The 26,654-nt window shown below is 66.6% G+C and overlaps 1 protein-coding gene and 1 pseudogene across 3 annotated transcripts; both read right to left on the bottom strand.

The window, feature by feature from the left end:
• Positions 1-222: 222 nt before the first annotated feature.
• Positions 223-26,654, bottom strand: TTYH3 (tweety family member 3). 3 transcript variants are annotated; one of them, XR_010836458.1, is made up of 15 exons: positions 26,376-26,654; positions 11,374-11,543; positions 10,817-10,928; positions 10,477-10,697; positions 10,086-10,181; positions 9,862-9,934; positions 9,513-9,588; positions 8,403-8,458; positions 7,568-7,660; positions 6,861-6,953; positions 6,399-6,535; positions 4,660-4,833; positions 4,021-4,096; positions 3,226-3,327; positions 1,492-1,577 (listed from the first exon to the last, which is right to left on the bottom strand). XR_010836458.1 is itself a non-coding variant. In XM_059038558.2 (14 exons), exons 1-14 carry the CDS (start codon positions 26,496-26,498, stop codon positions 1,503-1,505), a joined length of 1,575 nt encoding a protein of 524 aa, XP_058894541.1. In that variant the 5' UTR covers positions 26,499-26,653; the 3' UTR covers positions 223-1,502. The 3 variants fall into 3 exon arrangements, 2 of the variants coding, with proteins under 2 accessions (XP_058894541.1, XP_066868836.1); XM_059038558.2 differs by lacking the exon at positions 3,226-3,327 and having other exon boundaries at positions 223-1,577; positions 26,376-26,653; XM_067012735.1 differs by lacking the exons at positions 3,226-3,327; positions 26,376-26,654 and adding an exon at positions 24,278-24,450 and having other exon boundaries at positions 223-1,577.
• LOC136792533 (uncharacterized) lies at positions 13,950-18,315 on the bottom strand (annotated as a pseudogene).

Genomic DNA, 26,654 nt, shown 5'->3' with positions numbered 1-26,654 from the left:
GCCGGGCCGGCTGCTGTCTGCCCCGGCCTGGGCCCTCGTGTGGCTGCCAAGTGGCCCTCTGCTGCCCCTGGACTGACACAGGGCAGAGCCTGCACCTGGCCTCTCTTGCTTCAGGCTGGCTGGGCAGGGCTGGGACTGGCAGGGGACTTCCCAACTTGATCTGGGGGTAGCACCCCCATCTGCGGCAGGAAACACAGCAAACATTGTACACTAAGCCAAAAGCACCTTAGGGAAACCTTGTTCCCACTTCACAGGTAGGGAGACTGAGGCCACAGGGACCTCAGTCCTACAGCCCAAGGGACATTCATTCCTGAGGACACGGTCCCCTGGTGCAGCGCCTGCCCAGGGAGGGGTCTCCAGGCCCTTGGGCTGCCTCTCGGTCTTCGACGCCCCCCCAGCGGCGCCACGAGAAGAAACACCTTCTCCAGCCCCACTATCCTGGGACTCAACTCCGGCCTGGACTCGGCGTCACACTCGCGGGCCTTGGGTTGGCCAGGGGGGCTCTCTCTCGGAGGCTGGAGTGAGGTCAGTGGTTAGTCCCAAGAGGGGCGGCAGGGGCCGAGGGCACATTCACAGCCAGCTCGGGTCCAGCCCCCCCCCAGCCGGCTCTGAGATGCTGTGCCTGTCCTGGATGGAAAGGAACCAAAAAGGGGGTGCCACTCGGCCCGCCACCCCGCCTACCCTAGAGATGACAAATGTGGTTAGTGCAAAAAGTGAACCGGATGAAGCTGTCAAGTCTCTGGGGTGGGGGAGGGGTCTTGGCACCAAGAAGGCGGCCAGCACTCGACGAGCAGCCTGGGCTCCGCGCGGCACCTGCCGTCTCCTGCCGCCGGGGAGGCCGGGTGCCACAGGCGGGGTGGGTGCTGAGGGAGAGAAGCAGAGAAAGTGGGGACCCGATGTAGAGAGCCTGGGGCGGGGCGGGGGGCGAGGGAAGGAAGGAGTTACAGATGCTGCAGAGGCACGTGAAGGCGCCACGAGAGGGTCTCCACGCGTAGGAGACAAGCAGGCCAGGCGGGTGGGTCCACACGGCCGTCCCTCCAGACGCCCAGCACACGGGAGCACCGCGCTGCCTATGAACTAAGAGGTGAGGCAGAGAAGCATGGGAGGAGCAGAGGCTGTGGGAGGGGTGGGGCGGGGCAGCCGCCAGCCGAAGAGGCTGCAGGGGTCCGCGGGGGCAGCACCAGCACGACGCATGTGGCCCAGCGCAGGGCTCTGCAAATCCCCGAATCCTCAGAGGCAGAGGGGCGTGGGGCTGGGGGCCAGGAGGGCCCGGGCGTCGCTAGCAGCACCCCCAGGTGTCCAGGCGTGTGACCCAAGGAGAGGGTGTGGGCCCAGAGCCCCTGCGGGAAGGGGAGGAGAGGGGCGAGTGGCCACAGAGGCGCCGGCAGCAGGCCCGGGGTAGGTGCGGAGGGTGCGGCAGGCAGCCGCGGGTGTAAGCAGCCAGGCTGGCACGGGGAAGGAGCGGGGCGATTGGCACGTGGGGCGGGTGGCTGTCGGGCGGTCTAGTGCCCGCTGCTGCTGGAGTTGGGGCGAGGCTGGCTCGTGGCGAGGTACTTGGCTCTCATGCTGGAAGTGTACTGCGGGGAGACAAGGGGAGGGGGCAGGTGTCAGCGGGCACTGGGCACGGCAGGGCAGGGGCCTCCACGGGGTGAGCCGGAGCGCCCCGCGGTGGGAAGGGGAAGAACCACGCGGTGGCGCAGCTGACGCAGCCCTGGGAGGAGGGGCTCTGGGAGGGGCCAGCTGGTCCAGGGCTTGGACTCCTGAGCCCCGGGCGGGGCTGGGGGCGGTGACAGCCCCAGGGGGCAGAGGTCTGGCTGCCCACTACCCAGGCTCAGGGTGGGGACCAGCGTCCTCTCCCAGTGAGATGAGCACGGCAGCCCCTGCTCCCGACTTGGGCATGGGGCACTAGGCCAGGCGGCACTCTGCCCCCGGCAAGAACCGGAGCTTGGAGGCCCCCACTGCACCCGACATGCCTCCTCCTCCCGCTGCGGGGTCCTGGCTGGGCGGCCAGAAGGAGTGTGTGGGCTCAGGCTGTGTCCAAGGCACAGACAGTCCCCAGGGGCCCAGAGTGGCAGGCACCACAGGTCACAGGAGTGAGAAGGCTCCACAGCAGCTCTGCCCCGTCACCCCGGGGAAGGAGGACCCCGAAGCCACCAGGGCCCCTCAGGCTGGGGTGATGCTGCCACCCACTCAGATGGGAACCGAAGTGTGGGTTCCCTGTGGGTCACGGACGCAGGGACAAAGGCAGCTGGGGACGGGGACAGCCGGCACATCTCGGCCACTCTTGTCCAACCTGAAGCAGGAAGGCCTCACTTGATACACATGCATGTGCACGTGTGCTCACAATGAACACACGTGGAAGAGACGTGTGCTAAAACCAAGCAGTGTGCAAGGGGCCACACGCCCATCCGGGGGACAAAAGCCAAGGCACGAGCCAAGGGTCGCCAGTGGGAAGGAGCCTGGCAGGCTGACCCCGCAGCCACATGCCCCCAGCAATCCCTGGGGGCTCCGAACCCGAGGCCACACACCACAGTGTGCAGACCAGGACAGGCGATCTCCCCTGGGCCCCGAGAGCCCTCCCAGGACTCCTGAAAGGGAGAAGGTTGTGAGCGCCCGTCAGCGGCCACCAAGGCGAGCTGGGAGGAGGATGAGCGGTCACCGGGAGCCGTGTCATTCCAGGGACATGCAGCACAGGGTGGGGGACGGTGGGCGGCTGCCCAGACCGCTGACGAGCCCCAGCAGGCGCGCGGCGCGGTGGGCGGAGGGCCGCAGCGGCTCGCGCGCCCCTCTGCACGCAGCCGTGCGCACTTCCGGTCACGTGGGGCGGCCCTTCGCGGGCCGGGCCTGCTGGCCGCAGCCCTGGGCGCCAGGCAGAGGCGTGCACGCGCACACGGCTTTGGGGGGCTGACTCGCTGGGAGGTGACAGATGGGCAGTGGCCAGCTGCAGCTGGGCCAGGGGTGCAGAGGGGACTCTGTGCACGGGCTCACTGCCCCTGATGTGAGGGTGACAGCCCAGGGCCGGGGTCTCTGTGGCTGGGCTAGGGGCCACAAAGCCCACCCACCTGCACTGCCCCAAGCTGGCCCCGTGGGCGCGGAGCCGAGACGGCGCTGGGGCCCGTCCGACGAGCCAGCACTGGCGACGGGCTAGCAGTGAGCAAAGGGCGTGAGGCACAGAGGTGTGGGTGCGCAGGCGGTGCGGGGCAGGGGACCCAGGTGGGTCAGTACCTGTCACTCTGAGGACACAACCGCCACCACAGCGTTCAGGCACTGTTCACGGGCTTACTGCCAGCCCGTGTGGCCGCCAGAGTCCAGGGCAGCCAGATAGCGCTAGGAGGGCCCGGGGGGGGAGGAGTGCAGGAAAAAGAGAGAGAGAGGGTGGCCTCAACTCCAGGGTGCGGGCCGGCCCACAGCAGGCCTTGGGTGCAGACCAGCGTGCCGACAGGAGGGTGGCCCGAGCATGACACGGCCTGAGAACCCGCACGGCCGGGGCCGGGGCCGGGGCCCCCCAGGCCTGCTCTGTGCTGCAGGGCACGACGGGGCCGCCCTACGTGCGGGCGGGTGTTTCTGAAGCAGGGTGGCCCTCAGCCTCTCTAGCCCTGTTCCTTGAGGCCCACCGCCTCCAGGAAGCCCTCCAGGGGCCCTGGCCTCTCTACAAGCTCCTTTCCCACCCTGTCCCCTTTTCTGTGTCTCATTCCCAAGACCAGAGGGCACACCAGGCCCAGACGGAAGAGCCAGGAGACGAGACCTGGGGTGAGTCCGGGAAGTTGAGGGAGGGAAGGAAGAGGAAGCAGGGCTGGGGTGGGAAGAGACGCAAAAGGGCCCTCACAGGAGCTCGCGAGCTTCCCCAGCCCCGTCTACACAGGCCAGATGCCTGCCTGGGAGCCCTGCCGGGATCCACCCTCAGCCCCGGCACTGAAGGCTCGGGGCCGCCTGCGGGGCCTGCACTGCCTGTGAAGAGGCCACAGCAGGCACGAGGCGGCGGGGCGGGGCCCCTACCCACCCTCCGGCCCCGAGACTTACTGAAGGCGGCGGGGACTCGCGCCCGATGAGAGGGGTGTTCTCACAGCGGGGATTCTGGAAGTTGGCGTTCTGGCTCCTGAGGGGAGAGGAAGAGGGGCTGTGAGTGGCCACCGGCCACGGCGGTCCCACCCCCGGGCCAGCAGGGCCCGTCTGGAGCCAGGGGGACTCCATGCGTCTTCGCCACCACCCTGCACACTGCCCGCCAGCAAGGGCCTGGGGTCCGGGACCCGGCACTCAGTGAAGGGCTCCGAGCAGGCCCACGGTGGCCACCTGCCGGCCTCAGCCCGCCCCGCCGGCTGCCTGCCCGCCGCGTGGCCAGGCCCAGGGCCCTTGGCAACATCACATTCCCTGCACGAAACGCAGACCCTCCACCTGACGGAGTGGTCTCCCTGTGGCCTCAACCCAGGCGTGTGGGAGCAGAACGCCAAGCCCGCCCCGAGCCCGGACGGCCCCCGGGGAGGCCCCTCCGCCATCCAAGGCCCCCCCCCCTCCCCGCTGCAGCAGCAGCTCCAGTCCCTGCTCCCCGCAGTGGGGCTGCACCCCCACCCCAAGCCACGGCGGCCGTGCACACGGGCCACACGGGGTCCCGGGCAGCCCGTCCCAACCTGGGCTGCCCCACCCACTCGCAGCGCGACTCACATGTACTCGGTGACCGGGGCGTTGCTGACAGTGTGTGCTGCGGCCGGGAGGCTGGTCTCGCTGCCGTAGCTGCTGCCGCAGCTGTACAAGCTGGGCATGTGCACGCGGTAGAGGCTGTCGTGCGCCGGCCTCGGCCCCGGGGCGGCCTCCTCCTCCCCATCCTCGTCAGGGCCCCTGCAGGGAGGGACCCAGCACAGGTTCCGGCCCTGACGTGAGGCAGCCAGCCACAGGACCCACGGGAGGTCAGCTCTGTGCAGACACAGCTGGTTCCAATCCTGGTTCTGTCACCCACCACCCGCAATGGGACTGTGGGTAAGTCACCCGGGGACACCAAGGAACCTGCACCTCAGCCTGCACACACGGACACCGACTGTCTATTGAAAAAAAGGGACAGGGCCCCTGCCGGGGGAGCACAGAGGGCCAGGTGCCTGGAAAGCAGGGTGCCCTTTGGGCTCTGCCGTCCCCGCCCGCCCCTGGGAGGCCTGAGCCCGGTCCTCCAGACTCTGCTACCCTCGGGCTCCCTGCCCTCCACGCCACCCAGGCTGCTGCGGGGCGAGGCGAGGGCGCTGTGGGCCAGGCCTCTGGTGCTCTGGTGCCTCACACTCTGCCTGGTCTGCATGGCACTTGGGTCTGGGCTGCCTGGGCTCACGTCCCACCTCCCCACTACCGGCTGGGCGGCCTTGCGCAGAGGGTCCCTTTGCCGTGCCCCTCGTAGCGAGACAAGTGGGGCTGCAGCAGCAACTGGCCAAGTGCCAATTCCCAGCCCAGCCCAGGGCTGAGCGCTTGCGTGCGGTGCTCCACCTAGCGCTCACGTCACGCTAAGAGGATGTCCTCTCCTAAACCCCATTCTACAGGCAGGGAGACTGAGGCCCAAAGAGGTTAAGCGACTTGCCTATGGTCACCCAATAAGCAAGGGTGCACCTGGGATCTGAATCCAGGCCATGAGGTTCCAGGGATGTGCTCTTAGCCACTCCCCGACAGCCGCCGTCTTCACTACCTCCCCATCACCACACCACCTCCACCACCACGCCACCATTACTGCCACCACTAGCAGCGACACCAGCCCGACAGAAAAAGAAGGGAGTCGAAATCCAGACAAAAGGAAGAGATCTGAGCTGGGCTACTTGCCAAACAAGCTGGGCCACCAAGAAACGGCCTCAGCCCAAACGAGAGACACACCACAGGGGCTCAAGGAAGGCGGGCCTGGCATAGCCAAGTACCATTCAATCCAGTACTGACTGGGGAGACCGAGGCAGGGGCCACCAGGATCACCACTTCAAAGATCAAGACACAGTGGCCCGTGGGAGGGAGGTAGCTGCCATCCTGGTCACCCAGCTGAGGGGGCCATGGAGGCCAGGGCCATGTGGGGTCCTCCCTGCAGAAGCTCTGAGTCCCCCAGTCAGCTGGTCTCCCCCCTCAACAGCACTGCACACCTGCACCCAGGGGTGGGGGGATGGATGAGACATGCTGAGCCAAGCCAGTCAGAAGTGGGGAGGGCTGTGGGCACAGAGCCAGCAGCAGCAGGCAGGGGACCCCGGTTCTCCCTGCCTGCTCCGGACTCGAGAGTGTCGCCTGGACCGGGAGCACCTCTGGGCTGTTGCTACAGAGGCCCCGGGAGTGTCAGGAGGTGAGGAGGTCTTTGTCCCTGCCTCCTGGCTACAACATGGGGTGTCCAGAGGGCACGGCCCCAGGTGCTGTGTGGCCTGGGGCAGGTTCCAGGACCTCCCTGAGCCCCTCACCTCTTCTGCTGCCAGGTGTGTGGGACACTGCAGACGATGGAGCTGAACATGAGGGCTGTGACAAAGGAGAAGAGGGCCAGGTAGATGAGGCCCTCGACGCCATCATAGCAGAAGCCTGTGAGGGCCTGCACATAGTCCTGAGGGCAGATGGGACGGGGACGGCGATGGAGAGGGAGGAGGAGAGAGAGAGGAGAGAGAGAGATGGGGAAGCACAGGGTGAGATGGAGTGTGCACAGGGAGCCCCCAGCAGCCTGCACGGCCCGAGGCTGGACAGAAGCCCTGTGACTGCTCCCCCTCCCCCACCCTTCCCCTAGCCCCTCCCCCTCCCCCAACCGCTCCCCTCCCCCACCCCTTCCCCAGCCCCTAGCCCCTCCCCTCCCCTAGCCCCTCCCCCTCCCCTCCCCTAGCCCCTCCCCCTCCCCTGCCCCTAGCTGCTCCCCGCTGCTCCGGCGCCGCTCTCACCAGGTGCAGGCTGCGGCAGTCCACCAAGGCGGTGAGGTGCTGCAGGTTCACCTCCGTGCCGTTCAGCACCTCCTGGACACGGAGCAGCGGGTCCTGGAGGAGCGTGGAGCACGCAAGGTCAGCACAACGTTCCGGAAAAGGTCCTGAACCAGCCACAGGCCTCCCTCCGCCCCACACCCTGCCGTTGAGACCCCCTTGACCCCCACAGTGCCAGCACAGGCCCCGAGGACCCCTGGCTTTGAGAAAGGGGGACCCCCAAGTCTGTGCCCTGGTCTCAAGGCTGCTGAAGGCGTGAGGAGGCCAGCAAGGAGCACCTGTCCGACACGGCCACCAGGGCGGGGCTTTCATTGTACCGGGAGACGCCCGCGTGTCCCCTGGCGCGGGCCTGGTTCCTTTAAAAATCGTATTTTAAGGAACAGTTTAAGACAATGGAAATTTTCAGAATATCTTAAGGGACAAAACGTTGTCCAAGATACTCTGTGCAGAGAGAAACTGGTCCTATAGTGTATGTGTGTGTGTGTCTGCATTGTAAAACTTACCCCAAATCCTCGGGGACGTGAAGGGAAGGATGGCGGGTGGGAGAGAGGGCCAGACCCCCCAGCAGGGCCCCCCGAGGCAGCCTGAGCAGTGCCTGCAGCCCACCCCCCTTTGGTGACGAGAAGAGGAACACCCCGCCGGCCCCACGGACCACACCCACAAGCCCTCACCTTGGCGGCCGGGTGCTCCCGCGGGACGGTCTTCAGGAGCTCGGCCACCACGTCCTGCATCTCCACCAGAGCCTTGTGGCTGCCCGACAGCTTCTGCTCCACAGAGAGGCCGGCTGATCCCAGCAGGGCGGGGAGGGCAGCCGTCTCCCTCCCCGAGGTCCCCACCCACCCACGGCGCACGCCAGCTCCAGTGCCTTTGGCTTCTGCCGGCCCAAGGGGCGTCCAGCCTGTGAGGCCGTGAGCTCGTGGGGTGGGATGGCGGTGCCCGGCAGTCTGCTCTGTGGGCCTGTGGGCCACCTTTCCTTGGCCCCCCAGATGACCACACCCACAGAGGCAACGCAGTGAAAATACAGCGTCTCTAGAGCAGATGAACAGTCCCGGGGACCCCAGAGGGCCACACAGTTATGTGGAATGGCAGGCAGTGGGTTACATGGCTTCCCTTCAAGTTCCATCATGACAACATCCAGCCAGTTATTCCACAGAGCAGGCACAGGACCCCCGCTTCCATGGGGCATCCTGGGCCCCTCCCACACCCGCCAGACAATCAGCTCTGCCCTACAGGGACGGCTGGGCCAGCCTGAGAAATGAAAGGAGTCCCAGGGATTTGGAGGCATTGAGCAGGCCACCCCAAAAGGCTTGTGCTGAGGCTGTCAGGGTGGTAACCCCGGGGGCAGTCACCAATGTCAACATGGCGTTTGCACAACTGCCGCCCGACAGCTCCCGGGGCCCCAGGGGCCTGACGAGGTGTGAGAGTGGGCCTCGTAGCCTGTGGGCACCTGGGGGCGGGGGCCAGGGGCCCAGATGCCCTGCGGGGCCGGAGCAGCCGAGCTCTCACCTGCTGGAAGGGGTTGGCGGCACGGGGCGAGCAGGCCAGGTAGTACTGAAGGATGTCTGTGGAGAGAGATCAGGGCGGCCGAGTCACTCCACCGTCCGCGTGTGCCTGTGTGCATCCGCACGTGACGTGTATCTACACGAGCGTATCTGTGTATACGCGTATATCGGAGTCTCCACACCTGTGTGTATGCTGAACATACGTGTGCTTGCTTGTATATATTTTTATGTGTATGCACGTATCTGCACGTGTGCACGCACCTATCTGCATATGTACGGCTGTGTCTGCATGTCGTGTGTGGGGGTATATCTGTGAACACGTGGGTGTCTACGTGCACGTCTGCATATGTGTGTGTGCATTTACACGTGTGCACCTGTCTGTTATCTGTGAGTGTGCAGGGGTGAGGGGTGACATGGTCTCCAGGGAGCCTGGGGCCGGGCCCAGGCCCTTCTGCTCTGAGCCACGCCCCTGAAATGTGCACAGTTCTCTCTTGGGGGGCAGCCGCATTATCTCCTCTCCCTGGGGAGCAGCAGACAGGGCACTGGGGGTGGCAAGGAGTCAGAGGTCACCTGGGTGGGCATCTGCTCCCAGGCCAGTTGGGCAGAACAGTTCTTAGGCCACAATGTCACCCCAAAGGGGGCACGAAGCCGGAGCGTGCAGGTGGCCTGCTCATCCCCATAAAAACAGGTGTTGATTCAGTGTCCAACGTTCAGAGATGGGGATTCACTTATAATTTGGATTTTGAAAACCTAAGAGACTCAAGCCCAGCCACAGCTGGGGAAGAAGCCTTGGACCCCAACTGCCTAACACCTGCCCCCCCGCCCCCCGCCCTGTGCTCTCTGGTCCCTTCTTGGCGGCTCTCTGGGATCCAGTGCACGATGGGGCCCAGGAGTAAGGTCCATCATGGCCCAGGGCAGCTTCTCCGCGCCGCACCCATACTTGACCGCCAAGATCTGGGTTCCTACGGAACTCATGTCAGAAACATAAGAAAGCCCCACACTTGACTTTCGCCACCTGTCAACGGAGCCAGCACAAGGCCTGACCCAGATGGCCTGTGGCCCCGCGGGCAGGAGCTGGCGCTCACGCGTGGCCGCGACGCAACTGGAGACTCACCCCCGCTCAGCACCGACTGCTCCTCCACCATCCTGGTCACGTAGGTGTCAGGGTCCACGCAAAAGTCGCTGGAGCCCTGGGGTGGGTGCAGGCAAGCAGGATGGGATGGCTGAGCTGGGCATCCCCCCCGCCCCAGACCCCTCAGCTCTCGGGGGTGCAGCCTGGTCCCCCAGGGTCTGCGTTTGGCTCAGGAAGCTGGCGTGAGTCTGCGGGCGGCGGGGACGGACGTGCTGTGTGCCCGTGACAGGTCCCCAGGGGAAGAGGGGAGGGGCGATGAGTGTGGCGTCCCCCACCCCTCCCCCCGTGCTCGGCCAGCAGACGGGGATCACCTGTCCCCTCCATCACCTACCACAGACACGGCCAGCTCCAAGCCCAGTGCGCCCCAGCTGATGATCAGGGCCAGGACTCCCAGCAGGCAGACCCTTGGGGCAAAGAGAGTCAGTCAGCACCCTCCAGGCAGCACCCCAGGCCAGGCTGGGCCCGCAGACAGGAGGCTGGGACAGGCTGACTCGGGGGACACGGCGCTGCAGGTGCCCCACCCCCTCCCCCTGCCCCGAGGGCCCACAGACTCACCCGACCAGGATCCCCTTGGAGCTGCGGATGAGGCCGACCAGTACCAGGAGGCAGATGGCCACGTCGAGCAGCAGTAGGGCCAAGTAGCCCAGCCACCTGGGGGCACAGCGTACACATGGGCCGGGCACAGGGGCCCGATCCCAGGGCAGCAGAAAGGGGGTGCTGGGGCAGAGCCAGGCAAGCAGCCCAGAGGAGCATCCACAGGCAGTTCTGGGACGTGGAGCCCGCCCTCGTTCTTGTAACGTATGTCCCCATGGGGGACTGCTGCCACAGTGACCACCAGTGGCCCCAGCCCCTCGCCCCAAAGGCTTCAGGCACTGGGACCTGGGCGCCGACCGGCCCATGGAGACTAGTGGGAACCGAGCCGGGCAGGCAGGAAAGAGGGCCGCACCTGTACCAGTCATAGAGGTCCACCTGCTCGGCCAGCGCCTCCAGAGACACGGCTGGGTTCCTCCAAAATGGGATGGCAGCCGTGTAGCCCAGCAGCGTTTCGAGCAGGCCCTGCAGCCGCTGGACTGCCCGCAGGGGCTCCGGCCGGGCGGCCAGCTGCCGCTCCAGGCTCTGCAGGCTGGGCTCCGCCGAGCGGTTCAGGGCAGCTGCGGTGTCCCACACCTGCGCCAGGTTCGGGGTGGCGTGAGCCGGGGCACGGTCCGCTCCCACACGCTGGGGCGCACGCGCACACACGCGGTTTAGGAGCAGGAAGAGAGGCCCCCTCCCATGCGGCCACTCACGCGGTCCTGGACCCCCGCCACCGTGCGGTTGGCGTGGCGGAGCGAGTAGGTGGCCCGATGGATGCCGTCACTGGTCTCCCCGTTGCCGTAGAACCCCACGGCGATACCGGCGCTGGGACAGGGCGGGGCCGCATGAGGGCACAGGCCTGGGAGCCCCGGCCCGCTCCGCCCCCGGCCGGCCCACCCCGCTCCTCTCCCTCTCGGCCCAGTCACCCCTCCCTCCTGCCCGCCCCTCCCCTCCCCATCTGGCCACGCCCCCACCCGCCCCGCCCCTCTCGGCCCAGTCACCCTCCCTCCTGCCCGCCCCTCCCCGTCTGGCCACGCCCCCACCACCCGCCCCTCCCCCTCTCGGCCCAGTCACCCCTCCCTCCTGCCCGCCCCTCCCCTCCCCATCTGGCCACGCCCCACCCGCCCCGCCCCTCTCGGCCCAGTCACCCCTCCCCGTCTGGCCACGCCCCCACCACCCCGCCCCTCTCGGCCCAGTCACCCCTCCCTCCTGCCCGCCCCTCCCCTCCCCGTCTGGCCACGCCCCCAGCCGGCCCGCCCCGCGCGCTCACCTGCAGACCAGAGTGGCGATGATGACGCACCAGGCGGTGCAGCAGCAGTCGGCGTCCAGGTGCTCCTCGCTCTTGCGCCGCCGGCAGCACAGCCAGAACGAGTAGACGAGCAGGAAGAGGAGGTCCAGGGCGAGGCAGGCCAGCGCGGCCGCCCCCAGCAGCAGCAGCGCCTGCGGGAGGTGGGGACGTGGTGCTGGAGGTGTGGAGCCCGCCCTGGCCCTGCACCCAGCTGCAGTACCAGCGAACCCCGCCTGGGCCAAGGGACCGGCACGCTCTCCCACTGAACCCTCCCCCAGCCCTGGGGATAGAGGCTCCCAGCACCTGGGTGATGTGCCCGTGGTCACCCAGACTCGGGACCCCTGACTCACGTCTTCATTCCTAGACGCCGAGACTCTAAGCCCCACTTGGAGGGCCCAGGTGGGCAAGACCGCAGGATCCCCTCTCCTAACCCTGCCCAGGCCCTGTGTGCTCCCCATGGGAGCCCAAGGCACACATCTTGGAACAGGGGTTCCGGCCCAGGCGCTGTGAGGAGGTGCTGGCGGGGGACCCTGGGCAGGGCCGGCATAGTTGCTAACTGGCCGCGTGGCCAGGGAAGGCCCTTACTCTCCCTGAGCCTCAGTTTTCTCTTTTGTAAACCGGGGGTGATGCTGCCTCCCCCAGGAGGTAGGCACAGAGTCTCAGGGAAGGCCACCCACACCTGCTGCAGGGCCCTGGGTGGGGGGCGGCCAGCACCGTCCCCATCCTCACCCTGAGTGCTGAGACTGCTCTGGATGTGCCCACCTCTGGGAGCCCCTGAGCCTCGGGCAGCCTGAAGGGCCAGCACTCTCCAACCACATCCCAGGAGGCACCAGGGGACGAGGAAGTGCCCCCCAGCACCCTTCTGTCACTGAGGCCAGCGTCCCCCACGGAAAGCAGCTGACTGGATCCAGCGGTGACACGTGCTGTGGGCTCAGTCCTGGGCTGGGGCCTCAGGTGGACAGAGTAACAGGGACACAGCCCAGAACCTTCATCTGTCACAACAGCACCTGCCCAGCCTCTCCTGGGCACCACGCTCTTCAGTTTGCCTGGCCCAGGGTTTCACCACCATTTCACCAATTAAAAAACCAGCCTCAGAGGAGGTGAGGAGGAAGAACCCATGTGCCCACATCACAGCCTTTCTGCCCACACGTGCTTTGCTGGGTTGAGAGGGGCAGCTGACACAGGGCTGCAGGGCAGCAGGCTGGCCCTGACCATGTACACCTCGTGGCGGGGGGGGTCCAAGTAAGTACCACAGAGAGGTGCCCACCCCATAGCGCTGCAACCATGGACACCCCTTGGCTGCCCTGCCGGCACTACTACAAAGACAAGCAGACGTCAGGGGGACCTGGAGACACCCTCTTCGCGTCTTGACACGCAGCGATGTGGCCGTGGGCCGAGGGAGCCACGGGGGGTGGCACGGCCCAGGCCCACCTGCCCCCCGCAGGGCCCCCTTGGGACCAGAGGCTCAGCCACAGAGGCACTGGGACCGTTGGATCACAGCCCTGGTGCCCAGCAGCTGTCTCCCAGGAGACGGCTGGCAGGCAGCAGATGCAGGACGGCACCCCCTGCCCTTCCAGCAGCCAGCCTGCCCAGCCCTCCATCCCTGGCTGACTCCCACACCCGAGGCAGGGCTCTCCCACCTTCCCCCTGACCGGGGAGGCGCTGAGCGGGGCCTGCACCTCCAGCCATGATGCAAAGCCACGTGGGTGCCCTGGATGCCGATGTACTGTATGGAGGCTGGGCCTCTGCCCTCCCGCGTGAGGCCCAGGGTGGGGCGCCCTCTTGGGAAAGGCCGGGGCAGCGCCACGAGGCTGCAGCACAGGCAGGAGGGTCTGGCGGGACCTGGCCACCCTGGCCCACCAGCTGGGTGGGGGAAGGGAGCGGGCCCCGGGTGCCGGCTCCAGAGCACACCTCGTCAAGGTCCCGGGGTGCCTGCGTCACAGAGGGGACTCCGCGGCCAGTGGCGGGGGGAGGGAGGTTGTCCAAGGTCACACAGGGACACCAGCCAGGCCACAGCAGGGGGTCTCTGGTGGAAATCAAGGGCCGTCAGAGGGACGGGCGCCAGTCATGGGGGAGGGGACTCACCGTAAGGGGCCTAGTGTCGGTCACAAGCCCCACCCCACCCCCACCCCACAGCAAACATCAGGGCGCGAGGGACGGCACCGCCTCGTGGGCTCCGCCCTCCCACGCTCAAGCTGGAGATGGAGCACGGCGGGCGGCCGCAGGCTCTCTGCAGCTCCCTTCCGCGCAGGTCAGCGGCGAAGGGCAGGTGAGCCCCTGCGGCCCCCGCCTGCAGGCTGCTCCCCTAAATCCTCAGTCAGACCACGCCACACGCCTGCCTGAACATCTCCACCAGCAACGAGCCCCGATTCACCAGCCTGGCACCCCCCGAGGCTCTGCGAGCCGGTCCGGCTGCTCTGGCAGCAACCGCTGCCCCTCCTGCCTCAGCCGGAGCCCACCTACCACGGTCCGGCAGGCCCACCCCCCACCTCGCGCCACCTCCTCTCCTGCCTGATCCCCTCACCTGCCCCCCCCCCCCCCGTGCGGAGCACAGCTTGCTTGGAGCTGATGCTGAAATCAGTGCATCTACACGCATCCCCTCAAGGAAACCCCTCTTGGGGTGAGGAAGCCGGGAATCGGGCCCAGGGCAGGCGGCACCCCCGCTGGGGCCGTGAGTCCACCCAGGCCGGCAGCGCACGAGGCCTCACACGGTCATCAGGGCTCGTCAAAGAGCTCGCGGGCCTCGACCACTGCCCGGGTGGCGCCAGGACCCCCACTCCCGTTCGCCAGATGAGAAAACTAAGGTAAGAAAAGCGTCACTGGCCAAGCAGGATACTAGCGCCCGGGGCAAGGCCGGGATGGGGCACAGCTGGGCTCACCGCTCGTCGGGGAAACGTGTCAGGTGCCAGGGCCTGGCAGGCACCCAACAGGCATAGCCCCCGTCCTCGGCGCTGCCAGGCTGCCGCAGGAGGCAGGGGCTGGGGCCTGCTGGATGTGAGCCGGGCCGTGAAAAACAGAAAAAGCAGAGCAGGCAGGAGTAGCAGGGCCAGTCTGCAAGGGCACATCCTCACCCAGCAGGTCAGGGAAGGGCGCCCTGGGCAGAGGCCGCCACAGCTGACAGCGCCCAGAGGCGCCGTGCCAGGCCTGGGCACCCGCGAGGCACACTTGGATCTCCTACAGCTTTGATTTGGTTTGTTTTTTGTTGTTGGGTTCTTTTTTTTTCCTTTTTTCCTTTTTTGGTTATCTTCTTTTTTTCTTTTTTCTTTCCCTAAACCACGAACCGTACTACCTTTATAATTAAACCACGAGCCCAGAAACCTGTCAGTAGCTCTTTTCAGCCCACCGTGGGAGGCCCCTGGCCTGCTTCCAGCTCTGCCACGTGAGAGCCAGTGCATCTCCCGCAGGCCCTGCTTCCTCTTCTGGGAATGTGACATTTCCCAGTCCCTCCCAGCTGTCACGTGGGAGAAGGGCGGGCTTGTGGCGATGCTGCAGTCCCTGCTGGTGCCCAGCCCCCCAGGAGCAGAGGTCGAGGGGAGGGACACCCCAGGTGTTGCCACCAGGAGGCCGAGAACCGCCTGCTGCTGGACAGAGGTGTGGGGGAGTGGCTCCTGCCCAGCCCAGGGGGGCGGCTGGGCTCGAGGGGAACCAGAGGGCTGGGGTTCGAACGCTGCTTTGCCTGGTTCTAGGATGTGACCGTGAGTCAGTGGCCCCCGTGCCTCAGTTTCCCCGCATACAGAACAAAGGCAGTGGCGTCACTCCCTTGCCTAGCAGGGCTGCTGTGAGATGAAATGAGCTATAACACCCATAAAGACTTGGGAAGGGTTCCTCCGCGGGGGAGCCCTCGGGGCGCTGCCCCCAGGCCAGCTCTACCCACGCAGCCGGGGGGTGGGGGGCTGGGGACAGGGAGCCGGTGTCCCAGCCGCTGGAGGGGAGTCCAGGCTGCTCACGGACAAAGTGAGCGTGTGCACGTTCACGTACACACACGCGTATCCATGCCCACACGTGTTCACGTACGCTCACACACACATCCCAACGCTCCCGCACGCGCAGTGAAGCTGCCGCCCGAGCTCCCGGCAGCAGTGCCAGCGGCAGCCTGTGGCTGGAAGCTCTGTGGTCTTGGGGGGGCAGGCGGGGAGGGGTTCCCAAGCACCTGGGCACCGGACCCCTGCCGGCGACGGGGAGCGGAGAGAGGCGTCAGCCAGCGAGGGCAGCCTCCCGCACGGGCACACAGCCACCTGCCTGGGGGCCCTAAAAGTCGCGGCCCTGGGGAAGCAGCCTCCCGTCCCACCCCTGCCTCATGGGCTGAACAAATGATGGGCAGGGGGGGCAAGGCGGGCCCGGCGCCGGGGGAGCCCCAGCTCCAGGGCCTTGAGGGTGAGAGTGTGTCCCGGGGCTCCGGGAGGGGTACCTGAGGGCAGGAGACTGACTTCCAGAGGCTTCCCTGAAGGCAAGGCCAGGCAGAGACCCAGGTGCTAAACGTCACCCCTTTAGCCCAACACCCAGGAAGCCAGGCATCCGGGCAGCTGGGGTTCCGCCCCCTCCCCTCCTGTTCTGTCTGCCCAGCTCCAGAAAGCCCTTCCTGACTGTGAGGACAGGGCCCTATTTCTACCATTTAAGCGCTGGGTCTGTCTGCCCACGCCTCCCCTAGGGGGTGCTGGAAAGGCCTCGCTAAGCTCACCAATTTCGCTGGGGTGCTGCCCCCTCTGGCCCTGAGGCCTGGCCCACAGTGGACACTCAGAAACACGGGGCCCCTGCCGCCTACCCCAAGCTCTGACACGCTGGGGCAGCTTTCTCTCTGGCAGGACGGCTTCCTCCTGGATGGGGCCAGCCTTAAACCTGGACCCCACTGGGCTGCCCTAACCCTGGCACAGCCCCACTCAGCCCCGTGGAGAGGTGACAGCACCCTCCTCCTGGATGACACAGGGTCCCAGCCCACTGCTGCACACCAGCAGAGCCCACGTGGGAGCAGCGGCCAGGCCTGGGGCGCACGGCAGCGGGCAGCTGCTTCCTCCCGCCCAGGGGCCCAGGGCGCCTGGCCTGACCTCTGCCCTTGTCCGGAGAACAGCCTTCCCCTGGCGTTCCCGTGGCGGCCCCGCCTTCCCTTTCAACAGCCTGGCGTCCCCTCTGAATGGGAAATGTTTGATCAGCATCTGGGCTCTGACCAAATGGAATTTTCCGTCTGTGATGGAAGTGGTGTCAGCACTCAGTCAGGCGAGACAAGGCGCTGAGGCCCGTATCCCGACCGCGGGCCACGGCGCTGGCCGCCCGCCATCTGAGCGCGCCTCAAGCACTGCGCTGTGAGGGCTCGGCGCGGACACACGTGCACCGGGCTGGGGGGGGGCCCTGTCCACCCACCCCTCCCGGCCCTACGGCTGCTGTCTCCCAGCCCTAGACCACCCCACTGCTCCCAAGGCCCTGCAGCCCCTGCCGAGGAATGTATCCACCGAGGAGGGCCCTGCCCGGCTCTGTGTGCAGGCTCTCCCCCCAGGCCCTACGGGCCCCAAAGTCCCCACTGGCTCTGGAAACCCCCGATGAGTCAGAGCTCAGGGTCTGAAGCCTCACTCCGTCCCAGTTCAGGCCCAGGCCCACATCTGAGGCCTATCAGGGGGCCCAACAAGTCCCTGGCCTCCAGCAGGCCCTCCCAGCCCCGGCGAGGGGACACGGGACAGGGGCCCGAGGGCAGAGGTGGTCTCTGTGTCAGCCTCAGCGGGCTCCCTGTGCCGGGGCGTGGTCCCAACGGGGCGGGGGGGGGGGCTGGGCGGCAGATCCCCAGCTCAGCCTCAGACTTGCTGGCAGTCGGGCTGGGCTACAAGGGGGCTCTCCAGCCGGCCCTGTAAGGGGAGGGCCGTGGTGTGTCACCAGATCTTACTAATCAAAGCCCGTGCAGCAGGGGCTCAGCCCCATTGCAGCCGGGAGGCCACAGCGTGAGAGAGCACCGGGCTGCGGGCCTGTGCCCTCCACGACCTGCTGCCGGCCCGCTCCGCCTGCTCTGCTGCGCCAGGAGGCCCCAGGCCACCAGGCCGGCAGCGCCACGCGTGACCCTGGGGCAGCACCTCCACGTGTCACCTGCACGGGCAGCTCCAGCGAGGCGTCCTGGCAGCACGTGGCGTGGAAGCCTGCGAGGGAGCGCGCCACACGCGGGGAGCACGTCAGAACCACGGACCCACTGCCTGCCGAACGCGCACCCCTCCCGGCAGAGCCGCTGCCGTGCCATTAGCAACTGACCCCGAGAGCTGGCCTGTCCACTCAGCCCCTCTGCAGGCCACCACGAGCCCGCGGCCGGGCTGGGGAGACACCGCCCCACCGGGAGGCCCTCACGGAGGTTCTGATGGGAAGCTTGGCTGCCCCAAGCACAGCGCCAGAGGCCGCTTCCCCGCCCCCCTGCCGCCCCAGTGGCGGGCCTCCTTGTGGGAAATCACGTGCTCCCAGGCGTCGGCGCTGCCAGGGAGACTTGGCACGAGCAGTCCAGGGGTGACTTGGGTAGAGGCTCCAGGAGATCGGGCTCTTCCTCCAGGTCACGTGCTAGTGGGGGGGGGGGCCGGGATCCCAGCCCAGCGGCGTGACCGCAGCCTGAGGTCCCACCGCTGCCGGGCGGATGAGAGGGACTCGGGAGGGCTGTGTGCCTGCCAGAGCGGGAGCCCCTGGAGAAGGGCTGTCCCCCGCCGCTCGGGCCCTGCCCCCCTCCCTCCCCCCCGTACCAACTCTCCGGGGGAGGTGCCCTGGCCAGCTGGTAAAGAGCAAGGCTCCAGGGCTTCCCTGGTGGCGCAGTAGTTGGGAGTCCGCCCGCCAATGCAGGGGACACGGGTTCGTGCCCCGGTCCGGGAAGATCCCACGTGCCGCGGAGCGGCTGGGCCCGTGAGCCGTGGCCGCTGAGCCTGCGCGTCCGGAGCCTGTGCTCTGCAACGGGAGAGGCCATGACGGTGAGAGGCCCGCGTACCGGGAAAAAAAAAAAAAGAGCAAGGCTCCAAAGAGGAGGCAAGTCCAAATTCCACCAGGGACCTGGGGCCTCACCAGCCCGCACTCCCGTGTCCTCGTGTTAGTCACGCCGGCCTCTCTGGAGCAGCAGGCCAGGCTCACCACGCACGGGGCCTCCGGCCCGGAGCTGGCCCCGGACTGAGGACCATGAGCACACACGGTGTCCACAGTCAGTGCCAGGCCTGGCCCTGGGAACGGGGGGCATGGGACCCGCAGACACAGCTCCCGGTGGGCTGCCATCTCCCAAGACCCCAGCACTGCAGGCCTGGAAGCACAGACTGTGGGAACCAGGGAGCTCGGGGGAGGGGTGCAGAAGCTTCCGGGGGTGCCCTAAACTGCCATCACAGGGTCAGCGGGTGCCAGCAGGGCCCGGTGAGGTGTGGGGTGAGCACTCCCAGAGAGGGACAGTGTGAGTGAGGGCCCAGCACCAGGTCCAGGCTGCAGACCTGCGTGCTGAGGGGCCCTGGCAGCTGTGACCAAGGCAGGGGTCAGGCCTGAGCCTGCAGCCCCTGACAGCGGAGCGGGGGCTCCAGTAGATAGGGGTGGAGTGGGAAGGGGGAGCCATGGACCCCTCCAGTGCCTCTGGGGCTGCCAAAGGCCCTTCTCCAGAGGAAGAGACCAGGTCAGGGCATCCAGGAGGCTGGCAGGGTCCCACACCCCAAGGCACGCTCTAGGAACCCAGAGATGTCCTGGCTGGAGCCCTGGGCCTGGGCGAGGAAAGGGGAGGGGCACCAGGCTGAGCTGCTGCCACAGCTCCTACGTCTGGGGTCTCCCGCAGGGAAGGGTGCACCCCACATGGCACTGCCCCCTCCCCTAGCGCCGGCCCCTCTGCCTCAGCGCCCGCTGAAGCCAAGCTACACACACGGCCTTGTCGGCCACCAGACCACCCAGGCCAGGGGCGGCACCCATCCCCCAGGCCAGGGGCCTGGGGCCAGAAGGGACACCCAGGGCCCCCACACTTGAGTAACGGAGACAGGGTGTGAGCCAGCACAGGCCTCCTGAGGAAAGTTCCAGAAGAGGCCCCCTCACGTCCTGGGCCAGGCTGGCTGGGTGCTGAGGGCCGTGGAGCTGAGCCGGGTGTGCAGCCCGCTGCTCCCCACCCCGAACATACTTGGCTGTGGCTCCCAGATGCTGGCCAGAAATTAAAAACAGATTTTCCACCGAGCCAGGCTTGGGTTTCACGAATTCCATGATGGTGAGCTCGTGGCCATGCCTGGAGAAAGCACAGCCAGAGGCCAGCATGCAGGAGCCGGGAGGGGTCCAGCTCTCTGTCCAAGTCCCCTCACCCTGAGGTCCTAGGCCCAGGCCACCAGGCTGCACACAGACACACTCCAGCTGCACCTCACATCCTCACGGGCGCACACCACCCTGCCCCGCCAGGAATCCCCGGGACACAGGCCCGGAGAGGCGGGACCTGGGGGAAGCCCCAGAGAGCAGCTCTGGTCAGTCCCCCCCCAGGCCCGGCACGCCCTGCTGCCGTCCAGGCCTGAGGGCCACGTGGAAGGACAGCGAGGCCCCACTCTCCCACCACCCACGCCCGCCTGCTGGCGGAGGGTACAGACACCAGAGAGCACGGCACCGGCGCGGCCCTCGAAGCCGCGAGCGTGTCTATTTCGGTCCTGGTGCCCTAACACGTCTCCCAGCATGACACCCAGAAACTCCTCTGCTCTTCACCAGCCTGTCTGCAAGCGCCTCCCACCCGCCACCCCTGGGGGCGCACGCGACAGGCCTCAGATGTAGCCAGGGGCTACCAGACGGGCGGTCACGGCATCATCCAGACCAGGGCCCAGCCCAGGGCTCGTCTCCACCCGGGGGCACAGCCCAACCCGACTCGGGGGTCAGCAGTCTGGAGGGCCCCTCACATCGGCCAGGAACCCAGCCCAGGGCGCACGGGGCCAGAGCGGCACCGCGCCTGGGGCTCTTCTCAGAGGCAGAAGCAAAGGGGCCGTTCAGGCTTTGGGCAGCCCGGCCTCACCCCACGCCCTCGGCCAGCACAGGACACGCCTGGCCCTAGAGGGTGCTGCGGACAAAACCAAGCGCCCTTGGCACACCTAGCGTTCAGAGCCCACCTGCCCCTCTGAGGGGACCCAGCCTCAGCCCGCCACCTCCCCGGAGGGGGAGGGGCGCACCAAGCGGGGCCTGCGGCCTGCGCGTGCGCATGAAGAGCCCAGGCCCCGAGTGGGGGGCGGAGTGAAGGGAGGCAGCGCCCCGCCCCCCGGCAGCCCTCCCAGCCCACGTGCAGACCCTGGCACCCCTCAGCTCCGCCAGGCCCAGCCCAGGAAGTCGCTCAACCCTCCCCTGGCCCTGCCCCCTGAGGGCACACTGGGCGCCTGCCCCGACTCTGGACAAGAACCAGAGCAGCCTCAGGGCCAGCTGGCACCAGGCGCAGGCCCTGTCCTGCCCCTGACACTGGGCTGGGGGCCTGGCGGCCCACCGCAGCCTCCAACAGCCCCGTCCGTGGTACGACGGGCACCCGCTGCCTCAGCCGACGTCCGCGGTGCATAGGCCCCTCGGGAGTCCAGCAGGGCAGGCGGGAGACCCCATTCCGGGGCATCTGCACCCCCTCTGCAGCAGGGACGCCCGGGCAGGCCTGGGACCTTAGCCACAGGTGTCCTCTGCAAAGTACCCCCACCTCTGGCAGCGTGTGGCTCCCCGCTCTGGGCGACAGTGCCTGGCGTGTGCCGCGAGAGCCTCGCCACGCTGAGCTGCAGCAACCCGACCGTGGGTCTGGGAACGCGCGCAGGGGCTGTGGCCGCAGGCAGGGCGGCGCTGGGCCGGAGCTGGAGCCTGTCCGCGCCTCCCAGCCCGCTGATTCTGGCCGGCCAGGGGCCTCAGTTTCACTTCTGTAGCGTTGCTGTTTGGCTTTCCAGAAACAAACAGCTTACTAAACAAACGCCACGAGCCTCTTCGGGAGAGCGGCCGTAGCTTGGGGGTCAGAGCCGCAGAGCACCCAGCCGGAGCCTGACCAAGAGCCCCAGACAGGGCAGTACAGTGCTGGGGACAGAGCTGGTCACTGCGTCTTCAGACCCGAGAAAACCAGGAGCCCCAGAAAGGCCCAAAGATGGGCCCTGGCGGCGCAGAGCCCACACCAGCGCCAGGCAAGAGTCGGGCCCCAACACCTGCTCCTCAGCGGGTGTAGACCTGGTGGCAGAGGCAGCCAGCAGCCTCGCCTTCCAGCCAAAGGGCCACGTGACGGTCAGTTGTCCCCAGCGCCTGGGCGCCGGCTAAGAGCAAAACGGGTGAAGTTGATTCTGCCCATTAGGCGCTTCCCTGGCCCCCACCGATGCACAGGCCCTGCACCCTCACAGCTGCTGTCCTCGTGGGGCGTGCTCTAGAAGCCTCCACGCAGCCCCTCGGCGTGCTCCGTTACGTTTGACACATTTCTGTCACTTGCAGCCTCCGAATCCTGGCTGGTGTGGTGGGATGCCGGGCAAGCACCAAGAACCATGGACCAAGGACACGGTCCAAAAGGCATGACGTTTAAAAGCAGGAGACAAATTCCAGTCTTAGGTGGCACCCCTCCCCGGGTATAAGCGCATGGACAGACTCCAGCTAGAGGGACTTTTTTTCCTGTCTCCACACTCTTTCCTATTTTCCAAGTGTTCCACGAATGTGTGTTACTTTCATAAACCAGAAGAGAGGCGATAAATGCTGTTTTTAACCAGAGTGAATTTCCTCCTGATTGTGGAGATGGTGCCAATGGAACCAGCCTCACTCACAGGCACATGCTGACCCTGCTTGAGTCACAGCATTAAACCAGGGTGCTGTGGTCTCTGCTAGGAGACTACTGGCTCCTGTGGGTCCTGCCTAAGTGGCCTTCCAGGCTGGCCTCACACAACCCCGGGCACACAGCAGTCACCAGCTCTGAGGCAGCATGTTCAGACCAGAGGGACTCCCTTATTTTGGGCTGAGGCCCAGGTTTCTCTCTGCCTCAGGGCCTTTGCACGGGCAGTTCCCACTGCCTAGAACACTCTTCCCCAAGGTCCCTGCACAGCCACCTCGGTCTTATCTTTAGGGTCTCGATGGGAACATCCAAGCACTCAGGGCTTTAATGGGAAACGGGCCCCACACACGCTGGGCCGACGTGGAAGGTGAGCTGGTGTGCCCACTGCACGCCAAGCTCCAGGCAGGTCCTCGCCTTCTGGTCGTTCACAGCCTGGCTCACCGCCTCCATGGCAGGCAAGGTAGCGCCTCCTACAAGAAGCCTTCCCTGACTGTTGGACTCCGCAGGCCTAGTCCTGACCTGATCCCAGCACCACCATACCAGGCTGTACTGTTCTCCAGCTCACAGCTTCCAGTCTCCCCTTAGCTGGTGGAGACAGTGAGCGACAACGAGAAGGACTGAGGGCGGAGAGTGAGTGTGACCTCTGCCTCAGGACACCAGGGGTGTGGGAGGCTCGGGACGGGGGAGTCGGGAAGGGCTGGTAGGAGTTAAGGGGGCAGATCCCCCCCCCAGGTGAAGCCCAGAGAGGTGGATGGACCCACCCAAGGTCACACAGGTGGGAAGCTACAGAACTCGAGCGCAGGCTGGGCACCCCGCAGCCAGGCACCCGCACTCCAGTCTGCAGAGAGGGCTCTGAGAATCTCCCTCCACCCCCCCGCCTGCAGCCATGACACCCCTGACCCTCACCATGGAGGACAGATTGGCCTCAAGCCACATCAGGTCACAGGCTGTGCAACCACCAGGGAGTCTCCTCCCTCCTCTGGGCCTGCGACCCCTCCCCTGTAAAATGAGCATCCCGCCCATCAGCTGCCCCAGGTTTGGGGAGCTCCTGGCATGTTGGCAATAGCCCAGTCCCAGGGGAGCCAGACCAGCAGCCAAGCAGGCAGGTGTGGGGGTGGGGCGGCACAGAGCAGACCCCAGAAGCCTTCTGCCCCTTCCAGCACCAGCCCGCAGATCCCATCAGGCCCCACAGAGCACGCAGGAGCACCCTCCTGCAGTCTGTCCACTCGGCAAACAGCATGAGCCCCCAAGAGACAGAAGTCACGGCCAGGGAGCTCCTCCTCTCCAGGGTGGAGGCCTCAGGAATACGGAGCCAAGAGAAATCACAAGCCTTTAGGATGCAAAACCCGATCCTTGGTCTTGCAGAGGCTCCAAGCCCCTAGCATAGGGCCAGCCAGGGTTCTGAGAGCCCGCAGAACAGCCTCCATCAGCACCTAATCCCTGTCACATCCCCTGCAGGGGGCCAGCCTGCAGGGACTCAGGAAGCCCCTGTCCCCCGAGGCTGACTCTGGCTCCTAGGGGGGCAGGGGCAAGGGGCCTGAAGCAGGATTCCGGCCCTACCACCCACTCGCTATGTGATTCTCAGCCAATCTCCTCTTTAAGCCTCAGTTTGCTAATCTGTACAATGGAGACGACTGCCCTCATCTTCCAGATTTGTGTGAGAAAGGGCTAGCAATAGCCCCAAACAGCACCCCCAAACAGGGTCTGGCCCATGGGGTTTCCAGTGGGTTTCACCAGGCTCCCAGCGGTGGATGGTGTGGGCAGGAAACAGCGAAGGTCAACAGCTGGTCTCCCCAGGCCATACCACCCCTCTACTCCTGCAGCAGGCCCCGCCTTTCCCCCCCGGGGAAGCAGAAGCCCCTCCCCAGCTGGGCCCAGCCCACATGTGGGGAGAAGACTGCCAGGCCCCTGCAGCCCAGGTGGGTGCCAGACACAGACAGGCTCCCAGGCCAAGAGGGGTGCCCCAAGTCAGGATACGGGGTCTACCACCCACCAGCGGGATGAGGGCGGCCACCCCCCCACAGCTAGGAATGCTCCCCCAGCGGAGGCAGGAAGAGGCCCTAGGCCAGAGCCCACGCCAAACCATCGCCCACCCACCCAAAAAGGGAGCTCTTTGGGCTGCACACCCAACACAGAGCAGGAGCGCGGGGCCCTCACTTCCCTACCAGCCCTGCAAAGAGGGCGCACCGGCCCAGATTCAGGAATGAGGCAGTGAAGGCTCAGAGAGGTCCAGTGCTTGCCCCAAAGGCCCAGCATGGGAGGGCAGGGGCAGGACGACTCCCAGGTCCTCGCAGGTCCAGCCAGCTCCACAGCCCTGAGCCAGCAGCCAGGTGGCAGGGGACGGAGCCAGGCTGCTTTCCACACCGTGAATTATTCAGCAGCTAATTCTGCTCCGCGGGGAGAGGAGGAGAGAGAGTGAGTCAGAACCTCCCCCGCGGCAGAAACCAGGGCCCTCTCAGGAGCAAAGGGCCCTGCGGGAGGCCGGGCTGAGCGGAGAGGGGCCTGGCCCCCACTCCTGACGCCTCCACGGCCGCAGGCATCGGCCCCTCGCTCACTTCCCACCGCACGTCCGGGTGCCTCGGAGGGCAGGCGGGCTGGCAGCCAGTTCAACCGCGGTGGGCAGCACAGGCAGGTGGCAGCGCCCATGGGCCGGCAGGAAGGCTCCACGTGGGTCACAGACACCCCGCGTAGCCCTGGAGCTTCAGAACCGACAAGCGGCAGAGAACTTGCTAAAGTAAGGTACACTGTCCTGTTCTGTGGAAGCAGAGCCCTGGGGACAGGTGTGGCAGAGCCACCCCAGGTGAAGTTCCTGGGGTGCACGGAGGAGTGGTGTTGCCCTCACTCTGGTCGGCCCCCCAGGGCTGGGCTTCTAGAACACGGGCGTCCAGTTTTATAAGAATCCTGCTGTCCCCGGGCCAATCCCTAGCCCCCTTTCTCGTCTGCTTAGAGACAGATCAGCAGGGCTGGGGGACCGTGCACCACGTGAGCACTGAGGCTGGGGCGGCAGGCTCCCCTGCAGAGCTGGGGTGCTTCCGGTTCTCCACCTCTGGACGAGGGAGACCAAAGAGGAAAGAGCTCTGAACTGGAGAGGGTGACACGGTCCACGGACACCGGACTCCCAGGCCATCTTATGAGCAAAGTCGTTCCCACCCCACCCTGGGGCTCTGCATTCATCACCAAAGAGGAACTCAGAGGTGTTCTGGGTGACCAGGCACCCCAGTCACCGGGTGTGTGGAATCCGGATCCCCAGGCAGGAAGGAAATGTCCACAGCCAGGTCGCCTGCCCTGCACTCAAACAGCAGGGGCTCAGTGGCCAGGGTGGTGCTTGGGCTCGGCATGACCCCAGACCTAGGGCTCCACTGGAACAGCCTGGTTACTCGGAGAGAGGGCTGCGAAGGGTCCGTGCCACCCCCCAGCTCTGCCCAGGTGCAGCCCCTTTCCAGCCTTCCAGACTGAAGCCAGTCTGGCATCCCTGTGGCCAGGCCTCCCTCCCTCAGGGATACAGGCAGCCGGGTCTCTGGGCAGGCACTGTGTGTACATCCCACAGCTTGGCCGCCCAGCACGGGGTCATTACCAGCCAGGGAGGGCTGGCATCTACCCAGACCACTCACCCACCAAAAGCTTGGCAGTGTGTGGGATTCCCCGGCTGGGGGAGGGAGTAAGGAATCCCCACCTGGCTTCACCCAGTGTTCTCAGGCATCGGCTGTGCTCTCAGGGCCCTGGGTCCTCCGGGTAGGGAGCTCTGCCTGTCAACACCCCCAGGCCGCCCCTGCTCAGGGGCCTTAGCAGGCACTGACAGCTGGCGGAGGGGTCTCCATGGAGGGCAAGGAGGCGGCTCCTCCGAACCCCGGAAAGGAGGCTCTTAGTGGCTCCAGAAGAGAAGGCTAGAATCTGCAGGGCTGTGGACCCTCCATGGGGAATTGGGGGGGGAGGTTCCTTAGACTCTCAAGCAGGGGAGACCTGTGACCCAGGAGGACGCTCTCCAGAAGAACGGGTGCTGTGACCCACGAGAAGGAGTGGGCCATAATGCTCCATGGAGGGTGGGGAGCCTTTAGACCCTCAAGGAGGAGGGGACCATGACCCTCGGGGAGGGGAGCTCAGGACCCACGGAGGAGGAGGAGGCCGTGACCGTCGGTGGGGGACAGGGAGTCTTTAGACCTTGAAGAAAGAGGGGGCCGTGACCCTGGGAAGGGGGATCGTGACCCGCAGGGAGGGGGGCCGTGACCCTCGGAATGGAGGCGCCGTGACCCGAGATCTGACCCCCGACCCAGGGGGCCCGCGTCACCTGCTGGTAGTCGGTGTCCTCGGGCCGGAACTGGCTGCTGGTGGTCTCCCAGTGCAGGTCGAAGTGGGGCAGCCGGTGCAGGAGGCTCACCCACCAGGGCGCCGCGTAGCTGACCCCGGCCATGGCGGGCCGGCGGCTGGAGCGCGCGGCCGCCGCGGGGCTCCCTGGCTGGCCTGGGGCGCAGGGATCAGGGGCCCGCCGACCCCAGCCTGGCCTCCCGCATCGCCCGCGCGCTCCTGGGTCCGGCCCGGCCCGGCTCGGCCCGGCTCGGCCCGGCTC

The sequence above is a fragment of the Kogia breviceps genome, chromosome 14 (genome assembly GCF_026419965.1).
Source record: "Kogia breviceps isolate mKogBre1 chromosome 14, mKogBre1 haplotype 1, whole genome shotgun sequence".
NCBI classification, from domain to species: Eukaryota; Metazoa; Chordata; class Mammalia; order Artiodactyla; family Physeteridae; genus Kogia; species Kogia breviceps.
This window is presented reverse-complemented; position numbering and strand designations above follow the sequence as displayed.

Bases quoted from the DNA above. Each gene is read 5' to 3' on its own strand.
- TTYH3 (XM_059038558.2), bottom strand. From the start codon at position 26,498: ATGGCCGGGGTCAGCTACGCGGCGCCCTGGTGGGTGAGCCTCCTGCAC. The intron at 11,544-26,375 runs GTGACGCGGGCC...CACCTCCCGCAG, and splicing joins AGGACACCGACTACCAGCAG to GCGCTGCTGCTGCTGGGGGC. The intron at 10,698-10,816 runs GTGAGTGGCCGC...AACCTGGCGCAG, and splicing joins TGGCGGGGGTCCAGGACCGC to GTGTGGGACACCGCAGCTGC.